The 26,752-nt window shown below is 41.8% G+C and overlaps 1 protein-coding gene across 1 annotated transcript in view; it reads left to right on the forward strand.

Annotated features, from left to right (window-relative positions):
- Window positions 1-204: 204 nt before the first annotated feature.
- Window positions 205-26,752, forward strand: part of gpat2 (glycerol-3-phosphate acyltransferase 2, mitochondrial) — a gene marked incomplete at its 5' end in the record, with an annotated part of 42,255 nt that continues 15,707 nt past the window's right edge. The window contains 4 exons of the mRNA XM_079572481.1: window positions 205-320; window positions 11,879-11,984; window positions 21,261-21,455; window positions 21,542-21,763. Coding sequence (XP_079428607.1) covers window positions 205-320; window positions 11,879-11,984; window positions 21,261-21,455; window positions 21,542-21,763 — 639 coding nt within the window. The remainder of the gene's footprint in view (window positions 321-11,878; window positions 11,985-21,260; window positions 21,456-21,541; window positions 21,764-26,752) is intronic.

Here is a 26,752-nt window from a genome sequence, read left to right on the forward strand (position 1 = left end):
TTATTGAGAAGACTTCTGCATCCCAAGAGTGCCGCTGCTCACGAAGAACATGTGACCGCAAATAAACGATTCTGATTGCACTGATCTGTTTGAGTTTGGCAGCCGCGGCAAAAGCAAGCACCTTGCCCAGACTGATATCCCCGTGCATAAAATATACAGAGAGGTATCATTGTGGATGCCAGGCTACCACCAGTGGACACCGGGATGCTTAGGGAAGCAAAGCCCCACGGATACTGCTCCAGTTTGGGAGGGAACCTCTCTGACTGCCGCTCACTCTCCGGCTTTGGAAGCCCCTGGATCGCTGCCAGTGTGCTGGAGAGGTGACAGAGACCCAGATGTCATGTAGACTACAGTGGCTTGCAAAAGTCTACTTTAGTTTACTTTAGCAAGCCACTGTAACTTTTTTGACATTTTGCCATGCTATGGACCATAAACATGAATATATTTAATTGAAATTGTATGTGAAAAACACACACTATGAGACACAGAATCGTGAAGTGAAATGAAATTCATACATGATTTTGATTTGGCCAGATTTGTGCAGTGTACGACTTTGAGAGATGTTTAAAGCTTTGGAAATCTCTTATAACCTAACCCATCTTTATACTTCTCAATAACTTTATCCCAGACCTGTCATTTAATTATATTTATGTTTATGGTCCATAGCGTGGCAAAATATTGAAAGTTAAAGGGGAACGGATACTTTGGCCACTAGGTCCTCCCAAACTTAAAGCTGAACTACAGTCAACCCAGCTGTCATCTCCTGGCACAGGTCACATGACCCACAGTGGTGTGTCTTAAATACTTTCCTAAATACCATTGTATTCCAATACAATGGTTGTGTAAAAGTATTTTCATGGTTTAACACCAAAGTATCACATGTTAGAGTCATATAAACCATCTCGGGCCCTGAGAACTTCAGGGAGGGGTCTCCTGGTGGTTCCCAGAGTCAATAATAAACACGGTGAGGCTGCATTCCAGTTTCATGCAGCTAAAACAGTCTTCGTGAGGATGAGACACCCCACAAATCCAGGCTGAAACCGTTTTTACCTGGTCATATGACACTGAAAGTATTTTGTCTGCACTCTTGCTTTTTACTGTAATTAATACATTTTTATGTTGATGTTTTATGGATTAATGTCATCTGCTTGTAATTTTATGCAACTGTGAAGCTTTGAACTATCTTTTGTATGAATTATACAAATAAACTTGCCTTGCCTCAGTCTGTGCCCTGCGCTCTGGAAAAAGCCATCATAAATTGCAATGACCTTCTTAAGAATGCATCTTAAAAACTCGGTCCTTGTCGGGACCCATGGGAATCTCTCGGGCAGTCAGAGGAGGAGAGCCCCGTGGGATGGAGCAAGAGAGAATCAAGGTCACAAAACAATGAAAGTGAAGACAGGACAAGGAACAATGGGACCACAAAATATGCTAAATCCACATTTGGAACAAGCAACTACTGTGACAACTGTGACAGGAGACTGGACAGGACAGAGGACAGGATCAGTTCAGGTAGTCAGTTCAGTTGATCTCATTCTTAGGGCACATAGTGTTGCTGAACTTAGACTTGACCATCTGCAGCTGCTCCAGCTCATAACAGTTAGTGAAATCCAGGTGGCGACCTGTTTTGTAGGTCAGGCAGTGTATGACATCGTAAGGCGTATCAAGGAGCGTTCATTTGAAAGATTGGAATAAACCACATTCCAAAACAAAAAAACATTGCTGAAGACGCAGCAGACTCCAAATTGTTTTAAGATTCAATTTTACGTAATATTGGACCATGGTATTTATTAATGTAAGTTTCTGTTAGGATGAACCTTTTGTACATTAAAAGGATGTAGCTGTCATGTATGCTCACTGTCCACACACTGTAATTCTATGTCAGGGAAATGCCCAATATTTGGTTGTTTTTCCACCCTTCAGTAGCCTTAACCCCCTGACCCGTTTTTATGCTGATGCAAGTATGTGTGCCTTTGATTGCACAGAGGTGAGGAGTCTGTTGGAAACTGGACCTGTGGTGATCAGGTTAGTGTCCATAACCTCCGCCACAGAGCCAGGTTTGTGTTGGCCTCTGCTCACGGTGTCCTTTGAAGCACAAATGAAAATGGAAAGCAGTCGTCAGAATGAGCACATTAGGGAAAATGGGGAGTCAGATGGAGACCCATAGATCATTAGTACACTGTTTTACTATCAGTCTCAGTCATGTGCGCTCTTATATTGATTTTTGTCTCTCAGTAGTTATTTTGTCAGGGTGAAGCCTTCATTAAAATCCATGTGTGCAGAGAATTAGGCGCGTCACACAAGAGCCTGTCAGAGGATGCGATAATTAAAGCATGTGTGGCAGCAGCATGTCCCCTATTAAGCCACGAGCAGCCGCACATTGCAGCCATGTGACTTGGCTGCGTGGCACCGGCAAGGGCTGGTCCATTATAGGAAAAATTATTATGTATCATAATTGAATTCATGGTTGTTAAATTATTTGTCATTTTCAAAAAGTATTATCTTCACAAATAATGTCACTTTTGTTGACAAATACAGTACCCTGCAATGGAACTGCCACAGTATCTGAGTGACACTTTGAGAGGGGTGGAGCCTGAGTGGACGTGCTTTAAATTATCTGATTGTTATTTCTTACTTTTGTTTTGTTTGTAATTGAAAAAAAAATATATATATATTGCAAAACCCTAGAACTGACACAAACATGCTGAATGCTGACTAGTTAATGGTATTCTCGAGGGGATTTGCCTAAGCAATTTATAAATCAAACTTTCATTGTGGTCATATTTGATCAAAACTGTAATCCCATCCCAGCATCCCAATTATTTTGACGGTATAGCAGCTTTTCCAAATTTTTACTTTAAAAATGCCTGTTTGACTCCAGACGTGACATCTCCAAAGGTTTAATATCTATGGTTTAAACTGAAACAAAATGGGAATCAGCGTCTCTCTCTCTTTCTCTGTTTCTCCTTCTTTCTATATCTTATATTTCTACCAGATGCGGTCTCAGAGACCAATCACAGAAAAACATACACAAATATACAACATCATCAAGTAGAGGGCTTAGATGGCATTGATATCATGAAGTGGCTCAGTCTAATGGAGGAAGTGCCTTTCAGGATGTCTGGCCTTTTGAAATGTCACTGTCATTTCTGATTGACCATTCTTTTAAAAAGTCAGTATTTTAGTCTGTTGTCTTCTTGAATAACTTTTTTAAAAGGCCAACACAGCTACTGTGAACTGTGGTCTACCCTGCTTTTCTTCACTGTCTGACAAAGCTGTACGTGCACCTGAATGTTCTTTTAATAATTAACATAAAGAATCAGCATTCGCGTGGAGATTGTGAGGGCTCAACCTCCTTCGACCTTCAAGGCTTGGACAGGGTAGTGCAAGTTCAAAGGGAATTAACAGTTGTTATAATATGCAGAATGTGCAGAAGAACATTGCAAACAAAATATAAGATTCCCAATTGTTGACTGAAATGAACAACAATATTAGACTCAAGAATAATGAACACTGCGTTTGATATTATGTTTTTATATCATGACTTTTGATAGTGTTTCATGTTTTGAACAGAAATAGATAAACTCACAATGCCGTATACTTCCAAGAATAACAGTACTCTGAATAAATTAAAGAAAACATGGCGTGTAGTAGCCTGTGCAAGCTTCTGTGACCCTTTTAGCCTTATTTGTGTGGGTCTGTAGCAGTGGGATCCAGCTGATATGAGTCTCCCACTTGACCTTAACAATAGAACCTCAGAACACTCAGACTGGCTTCACCAAAGGTCACTCCCACAGACTTCCACCACTCCACTCCTCCACCGAGTGAAAGGCTGACCCCAGCAGGCAGCCATACAGAACAGAGCGCCGTACATTCCTGAACAAATATAGCCCTTATCACTTTAAAAGCTGTTTTCAATAGATGGTAATACATGGCAAATGTTAAAGAGGACTGTTTCCCCTGTTCAACACTAATCTTCTTAAGTTATACATTGATCTTCCTTGGCCTCCACTAAAAGAAATTAGTGTGTAGACAATGAATCAATGGTGAGTTAATACAAGAAAAAGTGCAGAGGCTGGCGGGTCAGGAGATGACTTTTATTCTGACACGTGATCGCGTGTCCCGTCTGCTGGGTGACTCAAGTGGATCAACAAGAGCCAATGATGTGTGTGTATATGATTAGCATGCCAATGTTTTAAGGATTTTGCCTTTTTTTCCTCTACTCCCTCCCTGTATTTTACTCTTTCATTTTGTTAGTTTGATTTGGTATTTTGATACTGCTTGTTACATTACTTAAATGTTGAAGGTTAAGGTGGTTAAGGTGTACTTTATTATCCTTGTAGGGAAATGTGTCCTCTGCATTTGACCCGTCGTTTGATGCCGCTGGGTAGGGCTGTGCAATTCATCAAAATTCAATTAGGATTTCGATTATTACACTAAACGATTACAAAAATATCATAATCGAGAAAAAAAAAGATGTATTTGTCGCAGATAATACAACAATACGTCATCTGCTCATTATTGACAGCTCCTTCAAGTTGGATCAGCAGATCAGTTCGGTCGTAAAAGTAGGCTTTTACCAGTTACTTCTCAGTAAAGTCAAGCCCTACCTACCACACGCTGATCTAGAGCGTGTAGTCCATGCCCTTATCTCGGGCCGGGCCAGGTGGACTATTGTAACTCTTTATGGCATCCATCCATCGCCAGCAGCTGGTCCAAAACGTGCAGCATGCTTGCTCACTGGCTCACGGAAATATGAGCATATAACTCCTGTTCTGGCCTCTTTGCACTGGCTCCCAGTGAGCTACAGGATCCAGTTTAAGATCCTATTGATGGTTTTTAAGTGTTTAAATGGGATGGCCCCGTCTTACCTGTCAGAGCTTCTGTCTGTTTATGTCCCAAAGAGGACAACGAGGTCGGCAGATCAAATGTTGCTAGTTGTTCCGAGATCACGGATGAAAACTTGGTGCTTTTGCTGTTGCGACGCCCACACTTTGGAACAGTCTCCCCTTGAGCGTTAAAACAGCTCTTTGAATGTTTTTAAATACACGGGCCCTCAACACAACCTGAGCCGGATTTTCTTTGGGGGTTCTTGTTATTGCTATTGTTTGTAATGTAATGATGTATTCTAACTTTGTTAAAATTTCATGTTGCCTGTGTACAGCACTTTGGGCAGCGATAGTTGTTGTAAATGTGCTTTATAAATAAACTTGACCTTGACCATTTGAAAAGTTTTTATACGTAGCTCTTGAGATAACGCTACTGATAAGTACTCACCTTTTTCTGAAAGGAAAACAGAAAGTTTAGAAGCCTCGATATCCTTTGCCCAGGTGCTGGTTGTGCATTGCTGAAGAGTCTGAAACTCTTCTTCAGGAGCAGATCTCAACGGAGCCCAAAGCAAACTGCTGCTGGAATGATTGTTTTTGTTTCCTTCGCATTTCAAGTGCTACTGGCAAATGCTTTGGTCCGACATAAACAAACAGCGCTGAGTGATGATGACATCAGGCCGTGCGGTTCAGTTTCCTTGAACAGGTGTGAGGGCTGGCCAGGAAAGAAATTATTTTGCATACTTTTTGTTGATTAATAAATAAAACAAAGATTTTTTTAAAGGCAACAAATAATCATTTGAATCATTGGGATTTCAATTATAATCGAGCTGCCCTATCGCTGGGGCAACCTGTAAGGAGCAGTGGGTGACCGGGCGCTGCACCGGGGACCCATCTCCAGATGTCAAGCCAGGCTTGGTCAGATACAGTCTGGAAGATTAACCTCCAGCCAGGTGATTCTAGTTTAAATATTTAGTGCATTTTTTTGCTGGTATGTTTGACGTATGCAGCTTGGTCTTAATTGCAAAAAATGCCAAGAACTCGGGTCACATGATGGTTTTCTGTGAAATGGCTACACTGAAGCAGATCTCAAATGCCTGTCAACATTTCACTGGTTCTAAACTAGTAAAACTTTCCCAAATTCTCACACTTTACTCAAGACTTCACACAAGACTTTGATCACCTGTTCAAGTATTGCTGCATAGAGGGACTAATTAAGCCCAAAAAAGCAAGAATTCCCGCGGTACACATTACCAGATACGCAAGTAACTGTGATGAAGTCACTGTCCGCAAGAAATTATCGAAAGACAGAACACTTCAGGACAGGAGTGTAACAATGCATCGTGCCACAACGCATGCCGGCTAAAAGCTGGCGGTACAAGTTTTAGCCCATATTTTTAATTAATAAGCCCCGGCCCCTGGTGCGTGTCATGCATCTACATTGGGATGCGGAAGTGTAAAGGGGGTTTAAAATAATAGGCCACCATTTTTTAATACTGAGATATGTTTTTACCTTTGCTTAGACGAGTTGATGCGTACCTGTCTGGTCTGTACGCGTGTGCTCTGTCACGCAAAAAAATGCAGATGTTGCTAGCATCCTCCCTTCTATGGGGCCCAAGGGGGGGGGTTAGAAGCGACCAAGCTCTTCCACATTTTTCCCTATTGAAATACAGTTACGTGAGTAGTCTAGGGATGGGTACCGTTCGTTTTTTTTCGATACCAAGTACTTTAACGGTACCTGCTTTTCGGTTCCGGTGCCTTAACGGTACTTTTTCCGATACCTATGTTATTCTAATTCAATAAAAATAACATGTATTAAAAGTATCATTCAGGAAAACCGAAAACAGCACAACAGAGGCTACACAGGCCGCAGCAGCGTTGCCTGTAACTTTGTGTTTTGAGCACAATTTCCACTTAAGCAGTGATAAAAAGAGAGAAAGGACATTATTACCTCCTGAGTTACAGAGTCAGATCCACATCAGGGCACGGTTTCTTTCAGCTGAACTTTTCTAAACACACTGCACTTTGCGCTCCCCACGTCAAAGATCCTTACATGGTGTGAGCGCTCACTCTGCCACTAATAATTTACCAAAACTGTACCAACAATGTCTAATACAGAGTGAGCGCTCACTTTTCTATAAACCAGCTTGGATATTCCCCTCTCTGCAGCTGCTTGTAAAGTTGTAAACAAGAGCACGTAAGCTCAGCCTCCGGGTCTGTCGCTAAAGGTAAAGATGTCTTTTTTTTTGTCACTGCTTGGTTTTGCTTTTCAATTTGCCTAAAAACTAAGGTTTCTTACTCAGTCCTGGTTTAGTCCTGGTTTAGTTTAGCTCTGGGTTCTACGACTGGAGTAAGTCCTGGTTTAGACCTGGCTCAGTCCTGACGCAGACCGCGGCTCTGCGATCTCTATTACAAGTTTAGTGCGTTGCTTTGCTTCGCTTTAAGGCCAATTCATACTCCAGTTCTCGCTTCTTGTGAAGTATGAAGAGGCCTGTAAGTTATAGCTATAAGGTGTAGCTACCAGAGATACCACCCCCGACCGGAGCTTTTCGGTCGGTTCCAATTAGGTACCGTTTAACGGTGCCCATCCCTAGTAGTTACACGATCCAAGTATAGCTACACAAAATGTACATTTAAGATACATCTAAGCGGATAAAAAGGGGTACTATATTGTAAAGCGTAATAACACCTTAGGAGAACTTTTACTTTACTGCGCGGACGCTTAGAAAAATGTTTAATTTTGTGTAACTATACTTGGATCGTCTAACTACTCACGTAACTGTTTTTAGATAGGAAAAAACGTGAAGAGCTTGGTCGCGTCTAACTTCACCCCTGTTTGGCCCCATAGAGGAGAGGATTAGAGCCTAGATGCAATCAACATCTTTGGTCTTTTTGCGTGACTGAGCGCACGTGTAAAGACCAGACAGCGTATCAACTTGTCTAAGCTCAGGTAAGAACATATCTCAGTATACGGAAAGGGTGACCGATTCCTGTAACTTTTCGACATTTTGCCACGCTATGGACCACAAACATAAATACATTTAATTTAAATTTTATGTGAAAGACACACACTAGTGACACACACAGTTGTCAAGTGAAATGAAATTTATACATTATTTTGAACTTTTTTTCTCAATAAAAATTTGAAAAGTGTGTGTCTTTCATGTAAAATTTCATGTTTGTGGTCCATAGCGTGGCAAAATGTCGAAAAGTTAAAGGGGGGCGGATGCTTATGCAACCCACTGTATGTGTGCACTCAAACCAATGGATTTGTGTCATCGTCACTGAGTAAACTGAAGGTTGCAGACAGACACTCATGACCTGCAAAGTTACATCCTCCAAAAACACATGAAATCTGTGTGGCTTTGTAATGGTTTGTCCTGCAGATGACCAGGCTGTGGTGAGTGATAGATCCAGTGCGGTGAGCAATGTCAGAGGCGCAGACAAATGCTTAAAGGGACTATACAGAGTTTAAAAATGTTAAAACTAAGTATTTTCATCCCCCTACATGTTCCAGCCATGTCCTAATATGTAGAATGAGCTCAGACCTGTTCACCACAACTGCCTCTAAAATCCTACACTGTCACTCAAAAAGGTGTTAATTTGGGTCCGAAATGCCGTCATGCACGAGCTTAATAAAGAAGCTGCAGTTACGCATAAGACCTGAGCTGGCAGTAGTGAGCATAAAATGACTAACTTGCATCTAGCCCCTTTAAGATCCAATCTTCATCATAATCCAGCCTTCAAAAGTTTTGTTTCTAAAAAAGTAGCAATACATTATGTTGTCCAGGAGCAGCCCAAACACGAGCCTCAAATCAGATGCGTTGCTCTATGCGTGTTTTACCTGCTGTGTATGGAAAGCGAAACGGAACCATTAACGAGCACATGGCCTACAATTTATTTATTTTTGACTTTAGAATACTACCATTTTGTTTCCTATTTTGTTTTGCATTGTGAGCCCAGGGGCACATTTTATTATAAATTAATATTGAAAAATGAAAACGTATTGCCAATTTTTTTCTGATTATACAGCCTAAAAATGTCCTATAAAAAAAGTATTTTCGATTTTGATTTTATTATTTTATAATTTAAAAAAATACATTTAGCTGATTCATGAACTTAGACATATCTTTATACAAACCTCAGCTCAAACACTTTCCTCCAGTTTCATTTAACACAGAAATTTCCCACTGTCTCATCCAAAGTTGATGCTGTGTCTGCCGAAGAAATGGCTGTATATCTGTCAATTATAAAGTCCCATGACAATTATTGAGGTTGATCAAAGTAGGGATTGGGATAAATTGCCCAGCCCTTCCCCGCTCTAAACACTACAGAAAGTCAGCCATATTAGGTGTAACCTCAAACTTAATGCTTAATGTCAAACCCGAGCAGGGTGTTTGACATTAAGCATTTTGAGGTATTTACCCACCAGGCAAGTGGTATTTTTACTTGCTTTACCACAAGATCTGCGGTAATTGTCTGGAAAATTGCATATATTTAGAATTAAGATTAAATTAACATGCTAAAATGTCTTTGATACCAATGCAATTTGCAGATTTTTAGCATTGTTTCATTCATAGACTGTAGAATTAATAGACAGCTTCTGCTCACTCCTCCCCATTTACCATCCATGACCACGTTCGAAAGGGAAATCATGGCGGATTTACAGACTCCTCCTACCCAGCTGTGACGGAGCATGTTCCTAAAAAGGGCATAAGGGCGGGATCTTCACTGTAGACTCGGCCCTCGTGGGGCACGTAGTTCAGTCGTAGCCGCACCATTAGCTCTAATGCTAGCGACCTGTCAATCAAAGTCCGGCCATCATTAGTATACGAGATTTCTTAAATGTGTCTTACGAAAACAATTGTAACAACCCAGTGTAGTCACAGGAGCAATATCTAGCTGTAGAACGTTTTTTTTTTAAAATTAGGCACCAGTCTTTACAGTTGTTTAGAACGTGTCTAAAGTGCAATGGATCCTAATGGAAAACTAGCTTGTTTTGCCGCCCACATATGGAGGTGCTGCCGCAATGGCCCCGAGTTTTACGGTCTTAAAGCAGTGCAACCAGTTGCCATTAGTTCCACCCCATTTTTGGAACTGCAAAATGACCCGTTACCCTCAGCATGTTCTTTTTTTAAAATGACATTTATTTATCACAAACAAACATCAACTGCGGAGGAAGGATGCAAAGGATTTTCTGATATAATCTCTGTCCTCTGCACTGTGCATTTGTAGATTTTATCCCTTGAGCCTGTGGTTTTTAAATGTGCTGCACACTTCTGAATTTATTATCATAACGGGCATAACGGCTCATTGGCAGACAAAAAGTTTACGTGCCCCGGGCAATTGGACAGCCATTAACGGCGAGCCCTGCCGGGGATGAGACTATTGACATAGACACATTCTTTTCATTTTAAAGGTTCAAAATTTGTGAGAATATGAAAGAGCGTCATTTACATTTTTTATACAATGTTGGGTGTCATTGCAAACCAACTAAGCAGTCATTTAGAATACAGTTAAAAGGTCCATATCATTTACCTAAATTGTCAAATTGGATTAGATTCAATAGAGCAAATCATGATGTAAATTAACCCTCTGACTGCCAGACATACTGTGACTGACTGATCAGCAGAGCAATTCAATTCCTCAAGTCTATGATTTAGTTGTATTTTTCCATGTTTGCACTAGATTGACATTTTAAGAGATTTAATTTAATTTAAATTTAGCTTACATTAATGAACAAACAATAAAGACATTTCAAGCTATTTATAAATTTCGACTTTTTACTTATTAACCTGATTTCAGAATAAACTAAAAACAAGGGGTAAACAAGTGTGTTTTTTGCTTCTTAGGGCGCACTCACACTTGACATCCGAACCGTGCCACTCTCCAGCTTGTTTGAGGAAAGGCCTGGATGCCCCAAACGGCCTGCGCTCACACTTACACAAACGAACCGAGCCGTGGCCGAACACGAGGAGTTGTTTACAAGTGTACGTGAGCAGCAGCAGCGCAACATAATGCGGAAGAAAAAAAAAAACCTAAACAGCTGCGTGAAATAATGTCTACTATGAGTCCTGTCAAATCTCTTCACTCCACTTTTCTTTGCATTTTACTACAGTTTAACAAAAAGGGCTATGGTGAATATAATAGTCGATTTTAATAAAGCAGAGAAATAGAGAAGTGCGCGTCCCTCTGTCCCGCTCAGCTGAGGCGGGGGTGGAGCAGCACCTGCCGCTCTGAGCCTTTCTTTGGAGTCATATACAGCCTTCAAAAAAAGGCCACGAGAACAGAAGATATGACGCTTAGTTTATGTCATTCATTGCTGCTTCGGCCACTGGTTAAACAGCTTTATGTTGGTGAACTCCTGGAAGTATAGACTATACTTCGTATACGCTACATTGCGACAAAGCACTTAACACGAACTCGCACCAAAATCACAAGCGATAAATGCACCCGCAGGTTTTATCTGTCCCACTAAAGCCTACGGCCAAACCAGGTGCAGCAGCAGAGAAGCTCGGACACAGGGCGGGAGATGCGCAGCCGCTCCCGTAAAGTCAGCCCGAGACGGGCGTCGGGAGTGAGCAGTCGGGGAGACGAGCGGTATGTGGCCGGGGGTCCGGGGAGCCGCCCGGGAGCAAAGCGGTCGGGGCCGGGGAGACGAGAGCGAGGCAGCCGCTGCTCTGTTTGATAAATACAGCCTTTTCCCACTGTTTTACGTGACAAATGCAACCGCCCACACAACCGCCGCTTGTATCCGTGCGTGTGCGCAAACACGAGCAACCGAGCCGCGCTCTGGCCCACCTCCTCTAAGCGGGCCAAAGTCCGGAACCGAGTCCGACTCGGGCACGGATTGATTGCACTCACACTGCACAAACGAACCGCGCAGAAGGGGCTTCCAGCGCTTGGGCGCGGTTCAGATGGACAAGTGTGAGTGCGCCCTTAATTTCAGTATGAAAATAGAATGGCCATGATGTTCATGGGTCAGTGAAATGTATGGGCATTTCCAAAGTAATGTGGACACTTTGTGAGTAAAGGGTTGTGTTGCGTCACAGGTCCCCTGAACGCAGCATTCTGTGGGCGGTGGCCACTCCAGTGATGCACCTGCTAGAGCGGCCTCTGCGCGACCTTAAATCTGAGGCAGCCCACCAGCATGCTCATGTGTGCTGCACACTCCAGAGCTACACTTTTTTTAGCCTCTTCGTTCCTTTTGTGCCAATCCCTTTGTTCAATCCCTTTTTCCCTTAAATTCAAACCTATGAATGAACAAAGAAACAAAAACCTCTATTACCATGCAGAAGACCTTTTTTTTACTTAACACACCATGGGTCATAGAGGTGGGAGTTGAGACACAAGCTCCTCCCTGTTGCATCTGCCAAACAGGGTCTTTATTATTTTTTTAATCGTTTGCAAAATTTGGTTTTATTTATAGTGACGTAAAACAATAAATACACGGGGGGGAATTTCCATTAGCTATGAATGAGAGCAGGGACTGGACTAGAGCTGCAGCTATTGAATATTTTGTGGGGGGTTTTCATCTGTTAATCGAGTAATCGGATAAATTACAGTTTTGTCTCTATCAAATATAGACGAAATATGTGTTATGAAATATGAAAGATGTCCTAAAATGATCAGTTATTCCTTAGAATTTTATTCAAAAGTCTTTTTCAAAACTTCAACACTTAACAGTGGGACAACTCCCCATAAGGAAATATACAACCTATTTCTTTGTGGGGGAAAAAAGTAAATAGGTGATAATACAAGCTAGAATGTATTAGCTTGTAGCGGCTTTGAGTCCGCTTGCAGAAGTGGCATTCATGTGAGGTTAGTGCAGCGTCGTGGAAGTACTGTTATGGTAGTAGGCTAAATACATTTTACCACCAATGCTGCAAGTGCAGAATGATGCCTGGCACAGATGCAGTGGCTGGTCTAATATTCAGGTGTCCGTATGCTGTTACGGTTGGGAACTATGTCCTGATCCGATATTGAGTATTGGTATTGGTAGCCGATCCAGGTAGTTTGAGAGTATCGGACTGGACCAGATTTAATGACTGGATCAAATCCCATCCTCTGTAAGTCGGCCATGACTCTGCGTTCCTCTCATTGCAGTGCTGTCATTTAGCTTTTACTGAGGAGCCAGAAACTCAGACAGAATCTAATCCAACAGTGGTAATTAGTGAAGGGTCGTGAATGAGTTGGCTCCACATGCACCACTCTGCGCTACCCTTGCCTCAGAGAGAAAAATAGAGAAAGGCAAAGACTAAAGCAGTAAGAGAATGGGATTGGGGAGAGAGTGAGAGTAAAGAGGTGAAAGGTCTCTACAAACTTAAGGCAAAACACAGCATGTGAAAGTATTGATTTTTCACGCAGTGGTCGAAGTGGAGATTTTTATCTAGTTTCCTCCCTTTATAGCTTAGTTTTCATGTCAGAGTATAAAAATGACCAAAAAAATGCTTATTTTATGATGCTTTGTTTGCCTGCAAGGCGGAGATAACCTGGAAGTAGCAGCTTCGCCGCTTCGAAAGCCGTCTTTCCAACGGGTATTCATTCACAAATATTGACATATTTTACATCCACGTGTCCTGCGAAGGGTGCCCGCGATGACACCCAAATGTGGTATTTTTCCTTCTGGAATCCAACAGATACGGAAGAGTGAAGAAAGGTGCCATGCATGCACGCTCGGTACAAACCTTCAGAGCTGGTTTTCCTCCACTCATGCAACTCTTGAGCCCTTATAGTCGCTCCTACGGACTCCAGACTTTCCAGAGAGAGGAGAGAGGGAAGAGGGGTGATGCAGGAGGGAAGACGGATCGGGCTGCACGTGGATGCGAACTGCTCACCCACTCTTTCTTAAACAGAGACTTTTCAGATCACCATTTATCCTGCAATCTCCCATTTTTCCTAACAAACAATATTTTTTAAAATCCTACAATCCTTTTGTAATCCTACTTACAAGGGGATAGGGATGCACCGATACCACTTTTTCTAAAACCGATACGAGTACGAGTACTTGGATTTAAATACTCGCCGATACCGAATACCGATACGAGTACAAGGCATTTTCTTCAACATTCTTACTTTTTCACAGCAGATTGGTTTGTAATTAGTAAATTTACTCATTTACATTTCCTCAAGTAAAGTAGGCTACGCTTTTAAGAGCAGTTATTAGAATTGTGCTGATGCCATTTATTTATTTTTATTTTCATTCAATATAATTTTTTTTATTTTTATGTCTCTGTCCCTCATAGACAGAAAAGCCCATGTCCAAAAGCTCCCAATGCCTGTGCTTTATTCATTTATGTATTTTTATTTAACAATAGTATTGAGATGTTACTTAAATGGACTCTTTTCGTCTTTACTTCAGCTCCTGTAGATTTTCTCGTGTGTTTTGTAGCAACTTAGCGAGTAGCTACGGCGTTTTCATTGTTCTGCTGCAGCTCATTTTCGCTCAATATAAACATGCTGTATGTCTTTATTTTGGATTTTCTGAGGACTTTTTAGTCGCTGGGTTAGTTTTTCAGATGAATAAACCCCTGGGCATAAAACGGCGTCAGAATGGCCAAAACTGCGCTAGCCGCGAGGTAGCATCGTTAGCCTGTATGTTGTAAACACTGCAGACGCTGCAGCACCAACATTAAGCTCTGGTTAAATCCAGCACAGACTCTGGTTTAGAGAGCGCAGTCTGTAATAAAGTCAGCTCTATGTGGATTATTGTATTTCCACTAAAGAATTCTCCAGTTTGTTGCTATTTTCTCTCCTCAGCTGAGAGGTGCGCCTCGTAGGTGCGCTGGCCACACGTCAATGGTATCGGTTTCTGGTATCGGGACCTCATGAATGAGTACGAGTATGAGTACAAGCCTGTGGTATCGGCCCGATACCCGATACTGGTATCGGTATCGGTGCATCCCTACAAGGGGAGAAATTATCCCTAGCTAAACCACTGCTTCAAAATAAAGTTGAAAAAACTTTTCAAAGAACTGAAAATGTGGTATAATCATGATATGTATCGTTATTGTGACATAAAATAGTCCATATCATGATATATGATTTTTTTCCATATCGTCCAGCGCTCCTAGTATGTTACAAATTATTACTGTATTACTGCATGTACTGCTATTACTTATTTCTCAGACTCATTAGCCAAAAATGCTGCACCTACTGCTAAAAAAGTAACATTTACTAAATGTCACTACTTCCGGGGTTAGCGGAGCTGCTGCACCGTTAGCATTTTTCTCCGCTAACCCGAATGTACCAATTTTGGTAGATATTACTTTTTTAGCAGTTGGTACAGTATTTTTGGCTTATGGGCCTGATAAATAAGTATGCTCAGTAACTCTCTGTTGAGTTTCAGAAATATTGACTGTGGTATTAAAGAGTTTTTTGTAGTTTCTCGCACATCTCGGGACCCAGAAGTAGAGCTGTGACCTCACCACTTAACAAACGCATAACAGTAACTGAAAATGGTAATTTGTTGAATTTGCAGCATTAAGAGGTCAATTTGCCGAGATCAAAAACTATTTCAGTCAAAAACATCAACAGGTCAAGTTGCATTTTAACATAGGACCTCTTATTTGATAGCAGCTTCATAATAAATCCATTAAACGTGTGCGTCTGTGAAGCGTTTCTGCTTGGATTACTTTGCAGGATGTCAGAATACCCTCGCGGAGCTGCTCTTTGGATGTGAACTGCCTCCCAACCTCAGATCTTTTGCTTGATGCTCCAAAGGTTCTCAATAGGGTTGAGGTCAGGGTAGGATGGGGTCCACATCGTGAGTTTCTCTCCTCTTATGCCCATAGCAGCCAATGATGCAGAGGTTTTCTTTACAGCATGACATGGCATGAAGATGATTTTGTTTGGGAAAGTGGCGGTCGGTCAGAAACTCAACATATTTTTTCCCGAGGTCATTTTCACACCTTCAGGGAGCCTAAAGGGGCTGACCAGCTCTCTACTCATGATTCCAGGCCAAAACATGACTCTGCCACCTCCTTGCTGATATCGCAGCCTCTTTGGGACATGTAGCCTGGCATCCAGAATGATACCCCTCTGTATATTTTATACACAAGGGCTATCAGTCTGGGAAGGGAGCTGGCTGTTTCCGCCTCTGCCCAACTCAAACAGACATCTCTGTGACCAGCAGCAACACAAGTCTCCAGGCCAGTGAGATAGGCCCTTTAGGTGATTTTATTTCAAAACAAACTTTTATTTTTATATTGTACTTGCACAGTGATGCACCATATCGTGAGACAGCTGAACCTTTACACACTGTGGGCCCGATCAACGCGCGCGCACGTACATGCACACGTCCCGATGTTACGCAGCGGTCACTCCTCTCCCTCGTGGTTAAATACAGTGAGGGTGATATAGAGGCGAAGCGTGGAGAAATTAATCAGCACACGGAGAGGAATATTTCACTACAGCAGGGAGGGAAAGACGGAAAAGAGAGGCGTACCTTGATAATTTAAAGTTGATCCATTTTGCCTCGTCAAAGAAGGAATCCAAACATCCTCAGGCAGAGCGTGGTCATTCTTTCTTCATGCAAAAAAGAGGCATCAAAATGAAAATAGTTCACCAGAGGTCGGCCACATTCACACCACACCCGCTCCGAGACCACCTGTTTCAGCCACAGTCGGAGTGGCTGTTTAGAGTGCTGTGCTCAGATTCACACTGACCTTAAACATTTAATTAACTTATAGCCAACATTCATGCATTGACTACATAGTAATATGACTATATGAATTAGCTGCCTCATCAATATCCTTTCCTTTTCACACAGAAATTGGCTAGATTGACTGGAGGGGCGGCGCCCCACCGTCCATAATGGACCAACCGCCACTGTTCATTTGTTTTTTGCCACTTTGAAAGAGCATATTTCTACCAACAGATGAAAATGAACCATGTTTATCTGTTAATATCAAGGTCACTGGCCCATAGCCTTGTGGGGTAAATGAGGCTCTGATGCAAAAGGCATGAGATTCATAATTAATATCTTTGAGGCCGACAGAGCAGCGAGGTCCTTGTGGTGTTAGTTCCCCTGCTTTGAATCTCTATTTTTCACACAAAGATGATGAGCTTCTGCTGGTTGCTGTGACCTAGATAAAACAGATTTAATAGTGTAAAGTCAGATCATAAGAATTGCTGACCTTGGTTCATTTGAGCTGGACCGAGGTCAAGACAGGTTGTTCACATTTTGCATAAATCTGCGCTGGATCCGTGTCTTATCTTACCTCCTCCCTCTGTGTATTTTCCAAGTGAGTGCACTCTCTCTGTCCATGATGTGGGCGTGCATCACCGTCGCGCGCAGTAAAGACTGTTTAGTTGCCGCAAAGAAATTCATGTAGTGAGTGAAAGCATGTGGCAGAGGCACTTCTACAACAGTTTGTTTGTAGTTGAATGACGGATTGAATTTCCCCCTTTCAAAATGACGTACGACCTTCAAAATTCTCCATCACAGCGAAAAATATTTTGTAAATGACGGATCATTTTTTGTTCATGTAACCTCTGTCTCAAACATATGTTTATTTAATATTACAGAGGTGATCTCCGCTGAGCAAACTACAAAGTGAAAACTGGGGCTAATATCGCCTCATACGCTGAAATCCGCCACAATTTCAATTATACGAGAAACCTGTCACTAGGGCTGTCACGATAATTGCTTTATCGACTTCAATAACTAACAGAAAAACGATATATTTTTGGGCTCGATTTTTATCGTCTGTACATTTTTAAGCACTCCTCCTCCCACTCCTATTTTTTCTGAGTTACATTGTATTTCATGTTTATTGCAGCTTGTGTGGTATTTTAGGATATGATGATGCACTTCTAGAACAAAGGTTTACTGCCATTTTTATGCCTGACAGTATCTAATATCGTTAGAGTCAATAATATCGTTAATCGCGATACTCTCCTGCCTCAATATATATAACTTCAAATTTGTTATCGTGACAGGCCTGCTTTTCACCACAGCAGCACTCTAGAACAGCAGCACCAGTAGTACATCTCTCTAAGCTGGCCGGGCCTGGTCAACTTAAAGGGGACTAATGGTGTGTCCACACCAAACGCGGCCGGCGCCTTCAAAGCGTCAGGTTTACATTCAAAATACATGGAGGACGCGCCTCGAGGGGGCGTCAAGAGCAGTGTTGTTTTCGTCAACAAAGACGATAACGATATCTTTTCGTTGACGCCCCTTTTTTTAATGACGATAACGTAACGATGACGAGCTAAAATGAGCTCTTTGGGGACTAGAACATGATGAGACGTTTACGAGTTTACGTCAATGAGACGAGACGAGACAAAAATGGGAGAACGTTTTTCGTCAGATCGTTTACAAACAGAGTTTGTGCGCGGAGTGAGAGAACACACGGTAAACGTGACCCGGAGCGGCGCATGATGCGGCCGGTGTAACCGGGCAGCGGCGCCTCTTTCTCTCTCTCTCTCCCCGTGGCGTGCGGTCACTGCTCGCGTACATCCTCCTCGGAGCGTCTGACATCCATGTCACAAGGACTTTATTGTTTCTCAGGACAGTTTTCAATACCGTGGCGTATGAACGCAGAAAGCACGTTGAGGTAGGCTACGTATGTGCAGACAGCGCTGTTGGTAAAAAAAAAAAAAAAATCTCGAAGCGATGATCAGAGGACGAGGAGAGCGGGCGCTTTTGGGAAAAGTCCTGTTCACAGTAGGCCTACCACTTCTGCCAGTGCCTGGTGTAATCTGTCTGTTTGTCAAAAGCTATAGAAAGCAGGACAGCTATTAGTATTTATCCCAATTTCCAAGACTTAGCGAAATTAATTATAACTTCTTATAATGAAACAGACGAAAACGTGACAAAAACCTTTTTAATTTTCGTCTGACTAAAACGTGACTAAAACGATCACATTTTGAAATGACTAAAATGTGACTAAACCTAAATGCATTTTCGTCCAAAAGACTAAGACTAAGACTAAAACTAAAAGGGCTGCCAAAAACAACACTGGTCAAGAGGTCGCGCCTCCTGTGCGGCGTGTTTTGAAGCTTTTCGCGCTTGGTGAGCTTTTGACGCGCCTCCAGGGCGTCGAGTGCGGCCGACGCTCGAGTTGGGAAATGTTGAACTTTTGGGAGAAATTCGCGAGCGTCGACCAATCAGGAGCTTTCCCCCCACAGTGACGTATGTTGTAGCTGACCCAACGGGGCAGATCCTATGCCGGCCCCACAGATGTAAACAAATCACAAGTCACGGAGGTTTAGCTTCATTGTGAATCGGAGCAGCTCTGGGACTTTTACAAAGACACACATCAGTGTTTCTTTATCTAAACACCCAGGATTAAAAGCGGTGACAAGAAAACTTATTTCAGTGGCTGAATCTGGGCTGGGAATGTCTTTGGGCCTCGAGGATGCCTGTTGTAGCATTACCACCGGAGAAAGCTAATGCTAAGCTAAACCTCCGGTCCTCACGTGAAAACGAGAAATATGCACAAATAAAGTCAATAAAGAACAATGATCACACACTGAGCTGGGCTGGCTGATGTTGTAGTTTATTACTCACATCATCTACAATTAGCTCCGGGAGAAAACCATAGCTTGTTAGCTCAGCTAGCTCGCATTGAGCTCCGGTTTTCTTCCATGAAAACAAGCATTATGCACTAATAACTTCAATTAATCCGTAACGACATAGAGCAGCCTTTATGACGATTACACACTGAGCCGGCCTTCACACATTTGTGGTTTATTGCAGACTTTTAATCAACAATGAACTGTAGCAGGTATATTTCAGGCAAGAGCTACTTCCAAGATGGCTACGAACAGACTCTGAGCTGACGCGGCCAGAGCGTCTTGACGCTCGGTGACATTTGTGACGAGCGTCTGACTTTAGTAAGCACAAGTGTCCAACTACGGACTTTAGGCGCGTTTTTGATGCCCAAAACACGTTTGGTGTGGACGCAGCATAGGATTCAGGCGAGGAGCATGCACGGCATGGGAAGGCTGTGAGGATGATGAACAGTGCTTGTATTTAAGCTATAGAAAGATTTCTTTTGGCCTTTTTCATTGCCAAAGCAAATTTTGTGTATGCAACATTTCAGAATTTTGAATAGGCATTGATATTTGAATCAAGACAAATCAAGTCCCTTTGATCAAACTGACAACTTTGTATCTATTTTACAGACTTTTCATGGATAAAATAAAAGCGGGACGGTGGGAGGGTTAGCCTATTAAAAACTAATGATAGATTTAATAGTTTGCGTTCATGTGACATCGCAACATTCTAAACATCGTATAGTTTAAGGTGGAGGGCAACGGAAAATTCCTTCAATTTCGTTGTATGGTGGTACTATGGCAAATACAGCCCTTACTCACTTTATTAATGTAATTTGGTATATCTTTTCATTTAAGTTGAAATAATAATGTACAAATACTAATAAACGTTTATAATTAGGCTGTATACTGTAAATAAGATAAAGTTCCGTTTTAGTTATGATCCTTCTGATTTATTTTCATTGTAACCTATTTCATTGTTCTTATATTTTCAAAGTCTTGTTTTGATAGTTGTTATGCAGCCCTATTTTGCTACAATTAAGTTTCCTGTTTTAGTTATTTCTTTTTGCTTACTTTATGTGAATGTGAGGAATTGGTTATTTGATGTTTTCCCAAAGGTCCTGATGTAGCTCTTCTTGCATTCAGCCAGCGGTAAATTATCGAAAGGCGGCGCAGAACACCTACATGTGTTTCTGTCAATAGTCCAGGGGATTAATACGTCAGTCAGAGAAATTGATGACAGCGCCAACTCGGCTTTTGACCCACAGTCATATTGATTAAAGGCCTTTGAATGAAATGTGCTGAGATAAAAGACTGGGGTCACACTTTCGATAACACCAGTGTTTCAAATCCAATTGTTTCTTCTTCGTCAGCTCTTTCTAACCAGTGGGAAGGGATCCTGGGAATGTTGCTATGGAGGCATGATGATTCAGGCTAATTCGATCAGACGTCTCCGAAAGGAAACTTCGTGAATTAGAAAGTTATGGGCAGATTATCACATAAATTGCTTTGTTAAATATACTTTTCTCACCGGTGTGTATTGTGTGAGAGGAGAAGTGTGATCTCACCTAGATAACAGTGGGCCCATCACTTATATCAGCAGCTCTGATAATGCCAGGCGGGTTTTTTATTACAGTCATCAGTTTTATTGCTGTTGTTAAAACTATGGTTCCGTCCTCTGGCACTCTAATGCGGAGTAGATGAGTGGATCAATCACAGCTAGATTGGCTCCAGCAGGACAAATAACAGGCATGAAGCAAGGAGAGAGATAAAGGAGTGAATAGAGTAAAACTAGGAGGAAATGATGAACAATGAAAGTGTATATTTAATAACAAATATACAGAGGTGAGTTAATAGATTGATTTAGTCAGGAGCCTATTAATAAACATTAGCAGCATAGTGAACAGCAGGTGTTGGGATTTATTTCTTCAGAGACAGCAGAGACACTCAGAGTCTTTGGCAGGGGATACAGGCCCCCTCCACAAACTCACAAACACAGACAGCGGCACCTCTCTGATGAACAAGTTGAATGACATCTTTGCTCGCTTCAAGGCAGTCAACAGTACCCCAGCACGAAGGTCAACACCCCCTCCAGAAGACCAGGTGCTGACGCTACCCCCAAACAGTGTGAGAAGGATCAACCTACAGACAACATTCCAGGTCGTGTACTGAAAGACTGTTGAACTCACTGAAGTCTTCTCAGTCACCTTTAGGCTGTTGTCCCAGTGGGGACTATAGAGAGCATCCTGACCAGGTGCATCACTGTTTGGTACAGTGCCGGCACCGCATACTGCCGCAGGAACCTCCAGCGCATAGTGAGAGCAGCTGAGAAGATCAGTGGAACCCCTCTCCCCTCCATTCATAACATGTACACCTTCAGAATCACCTTCAGAATCACCAGGGACCCTACACACCCATCACACAGTTTCTTTCAGGTAATGCCTTCAGGGAAGAGACTGTGCAATCCACGGGCCAGGTCCAGTCAGATGAAGAACAGTTTAATTCACCACGCTATCAGGAAGCTGAACTCCCTCCCTTCTCTGTGCTTCCTTCATTTTTCTCAAACCCATCTGCCAGGCGGAGCGGGATTTGATTTGACTGCATTGTTTCTCTGCCTGTACTGCAGAACAATTTACAATAATGTTCATTGCTCGACACCCTGAACTAGCATAAGTAGTGTAACATTGTGTTTTTAAAGTAGACTGTGGTCACACAAAGGTTCAACTGAATCATTGGCTTAGAGAAAAGTTTGAATTTTAAAATGACCTACGAAGAGTGGAAGACGCTTGAATAGATAATGGTGGCAAGAGAGAGAATTTACAAAATACCGGATGACAGGATCAAAGATGACACGGTGTGACGAAGAGGTCGTATGAGACTCTTGGAAGATGAGAGTGTTTTATATGTATATTAAACAGGAGTGCCTTTGGCAGGGCTGAAGTATGAGAGAAGAATATGCATTTTTGTCAAACTCGTTAAAATTCAGTATGAGAGGTGGTGCATAGGAGGTTGATTTTATTTTCCAGCACAGGAGACGAGCAGAAGCAACAAGACAGGAGGCGCGGAGGCAGTGTTTTGTATAATTAGAAGAGCTCTTACCCCAGGTCTCCGTTGGGGACCGTTCTAGTGGAGTTGAGTGCAATGTTGTTTATCTGCACAGCTGGCGGAGAGAGGGCTCACAGAACAAGAGGAAGGGTTTGAGTGCATCGGTGAAACATGGAGGAGTGATGTCTCGCGGGTGTCGAGTTTTTGAAGAACACAAACACTTGTGGAGTCTGCACCTATCAGAGGTCTTTAAGAGCAAACTGAGCCCAAGGCTGTGAGTCCACAGGCGAAAAATGTGTGGTCTGGTCATAATCGGTGTTATTAGATGATTTAGAGAAAGCAATGAATAATTATCATTAATATTTGTTACGATAATCTCACATGTGTTTTTAAATTACTTTTCCTCTGTCCATTTAAAGTTTAGAGGCACATGAAAATGAACCAAGCAAAATAACAGCGTAACCATTGGTTTTACTCATTGTAGGAAAGTCTTTATTACTTAAATTATGGCTACTATAACTCTTTGCAGGTGCTGATAATGTCTACTAAGCTGTATATTTGTTTAAATATTTGATCATAAGGAAAGCCTTTTACTCTTTTAACCACTAAAAACTTTGAACACTTGTGCTTCAGAGAAACTAGGCGCCATTGTTGCTCACATGACTCTGCCACAAACCACTCGCTCACTTTGATTCACTGTTAGGGATTTAGTCATGACTTTTTTTTTAAATCGATTTCTTTTTTCCCAAGCACATCTTATATCTAATCCATATAATGGTATCAAACAGATTGCAGCAATACATGAACAACGGTGCAGCTGAGCCCTGCCAGCGCGTACTCGCCGCATCGTCATACGGGCTTCGATTAGTCAAAGACACAGTGGCATGCAAATTTTGAGATGTGGATGCCAGAGAAATACATGTTATGCCAACAAAAACATTATTGATGTCAACCCCTTATCAGAGATTCAATTTTTCGCATTTGTTATTTGACCGAGGGAAATGTGAACGACGTGCTCCACAACCCAGTTACTCAGTATGAGGGTCACGCGCTCGCTCAGGGGCGGACTGGCACAGTGACGGGGGGGCCGATGCTTTACATTGTACTTGATACAAACATTAGCACAGAAATAGACGGCCCGGGTAGAGAGGGTCCAGCCGTGCAAATGCGCACATCGCTTGAAAATGAAGCGCCCTCTACACGTGAAATAATGATAATAACAGACCCGGCTGGCTGCAGTGCTGTTGCCCATACAACCTTGTGTCAACAAACCACTGCAATAGCAAATCCAATATTATTATATTATATTATATATATATTTTTTCTTTTCTTTTTTTCTTTGTGTTTGTTAGTATGTAGCAGCATGCGTTGCGCCCTGTTGTTAAGAGTAATGATAAAAGTGTCATGCTCATATCACCAACGGTACAGATTAGAAAGAATCAGTGAAAGCAAGAATAGAGCTTGCTGGCCAGGTTAGAATCATACGGAAATCCAAAACACTACAATCCGATGCTTCAAAGCCTCAGTCGGGTGTCACTATTATATTGAACTGAATCACTTAAATGTCAATTGAATGGGAGGAACAAAGATGCAATGGAAGAAGATTTATGTCTTTTTGACTAGTAATTAGTGATCCATTTTTCTGCATCTGGAAACTGTAAATTGAAGTTGAAAAGCTTCTTAATTGACAGGATGTGGCATCCTTCAGTGATTAGTGATCTGTGCCTGATCAGGGCTAAACACAAAGAGAACAGTAATGATCATTAGTTTCTGTCACAGACTCATTTTTGTCTGCATCTCATTCGTGCCCTCCCCCCTTTCCTTCAATCTTATCTTGTGCATTTAACATGCTTTAATGTTGTTTTCATCAAAGAACATTTCCGTCATTTTGTATCACACAGATATTTGTGTTTAATTTGGCTATGTCTTTTCTCTTTGAAGTAAATGAAGCAGCTTATCCAAAGGGCAAATTACAATGACACAACCTTCTCTATAATGTGCAAATAATCACCTCCAATAATTGTACCCTTTCAGTCTTGCACAACATAAAGTAACTTTCCCTTTGTAAATGACACGGAAATACATACCTGCACTGTCTACATCCTGTATGTTAAAGATGCATTAAGTAAACTAAACTTGACACATGAGCCATGGCGCTGTTCATATGTGTTTCCTGACGGCACAGCAGGGATATTATAGTAAAAAACACACAATGGAGGAGGGGGAGCTGTGGGCATCGGTAAAGCATTCTTTTTGTTCTCTAGAATCAATGGCTCACTTCATGCTGGTCCGTGACGCAGAAGAACTGATACAGTCATCGATACAGTCATTGATTTGTGTGCGCACTCTGGAATTATTGATGTGTTCAGGCGCATCCATTACTATATTTACCCCATTTTTATCGTTTTATCATGGATCCAGAAAGACCTCATGCTGGGCTCCCTCAGGGCTATTTTTTGTGTGTGTTTTTTTTACTCATTATGGATGATTACAATTTTAATCGATTTTATTGGAATCAACGTAAAAAGGGTCTCCTGATCTTTCATATGAATTATTTAAAATTGTTATTTCTGTTTTAAATATACCTTGTCTACTCTCAAAAATTTTACTTTTACTACTAAGCCATGGAGCGTTATGCCTCGAGCTCTGCTATGATTCATCATCTTCTTGGAGACTCTCACACAAAACCAAAAGGGGCGGAGTTAAGCCTGATCAGACTAGGGGTAACCAAAATCTGTTTTAGCGTAAGAAAACTTCATGATGAACTCTTAAAACACAACACAAGGACTTTGTAATGCAGCAGAGAAAGTCACTGGGTTCTCTTCTGGTGTGTGACAGACTCGATTTTACGATGTAGCTATTTTCCACTTTGTTTGTTTTCAAAAGCATGACTTACTCAAATTAATTTGATTAAGCACTACGTTCCACTCTATTTCTTTGGGGGACAGTGACTCAGATGGTAGAGTGGGTCGTCCTATACCTGGAAGGTTGGTAATTTGAGTCCCAGCCTCTTCAGATGCAAACTGTTGTTGTTTGTTTCTTGAGCAAGACACTTCGCCCACACCTTGCCTATGAGTGTTGTGTGTGTGAGAGTGTGCTTGGTCATAGGGGCCCATGGCACAGATTGGCAGCTCTGTTTCAAGCATTTTACTCCAGGGCAGCTGTTATTCAATGCCTGATGTTATTAATAAGTCTTATATAAAAAAAATAATAATGGCACAGCTATGATTGAAAGAAATGAATGGGCCTAGATGTGTTGTGGACTGACTCTTCTTAGTGTATTGTAGTAGCATAATCGTAGTATTATATTCTGACCAATTGAAAAGTATTGTGATTTTAGTATTTGCATGCCGTATTGTAAAATATAAATATCCCCCTTTAAGTGCATAATAACATCCATTTACCTGCCACTGGATGTTTTTTATGCTTAGATGTCCTTGAAGTGGCTTCTCTCTGGTTTTTCCTGTCCTTACTGTTATCTGTAATTTCACACTCAGTATCAATTCCCCAAGCTTGTTCAGATGTTGTTGTTTTTTGTCATTCATATATAAACATTTCACACTTGCTGCTGCTACACCACAGCCATGTTCACCCCTTGTGTCACTAAAAGAATCTTAAATTTGATCTCTGTAATTCCGTTGCACCAATGACATAATTGTTACACATCGAGACAAGTGTAATTGGTTGATTTCCATTTAAATCGAGGAGACGCGTGTCGTGAGCTTGTGTTGCAACAAGGAATGCTCCATGGCCTTGGCTTTGTGCCGCCTCTAGCTGCTCATATGCGGTCTTGTATTCGGACTGGAGAGTCTTACGTAAGTCCGTCAGAGCTTGTGCTGAATTTGTGGATGTGTAATTTAAACGTGCGCTCACTCTGCTCTGCACTCTACACCTGGGCACGTCACTGAGCCATGTGAACCTTCTATCAGCTTTTTGTTCCCACTGGACTCAGTAATTAATGTGGGAATTGGGGCACATGAATGAGATCCCTCTCCCCACGGGGCAAACTTCAGTCGTAATTAGCAAAGGTAATGGTGTCCTGAGACATGAATGTGATCAGAGGAACTACAAGGGGATTATTAAGTGGAGTGTGCCTTTTTCTAACTCAGCAGTGCTATTGATATGTATTGTTCACTTAAGTCCTCTTAAGCCTGAGATTACTGGACCCTTTCAGAGCTATTCATTAGCTGACATTGTAATTGTATTGAAATCGGAGCTGTTATTTTCTGCAAATGGACTGTGAAGGGCATCCATAACAAAAAAATATTAGACAGTCATCATTTATTAATGCTGCAGACAGACTATTGCTTCACCTGGGCAGTGGAAAAGACAGCTGTAGGGTAACTCTTTTTCTAATCTCATTATGCCAATACACGGTG

Source organism: Gobius niger, assembly GCF_951799975.1.
Source record: "Gobius niger genome assembly, chromosome: 1".
NCBI lineage: Eukaryota > Metazoa > Chordata > Actinopteri > Gobiiformes > Gobiidae > Gobius > Gobius niger.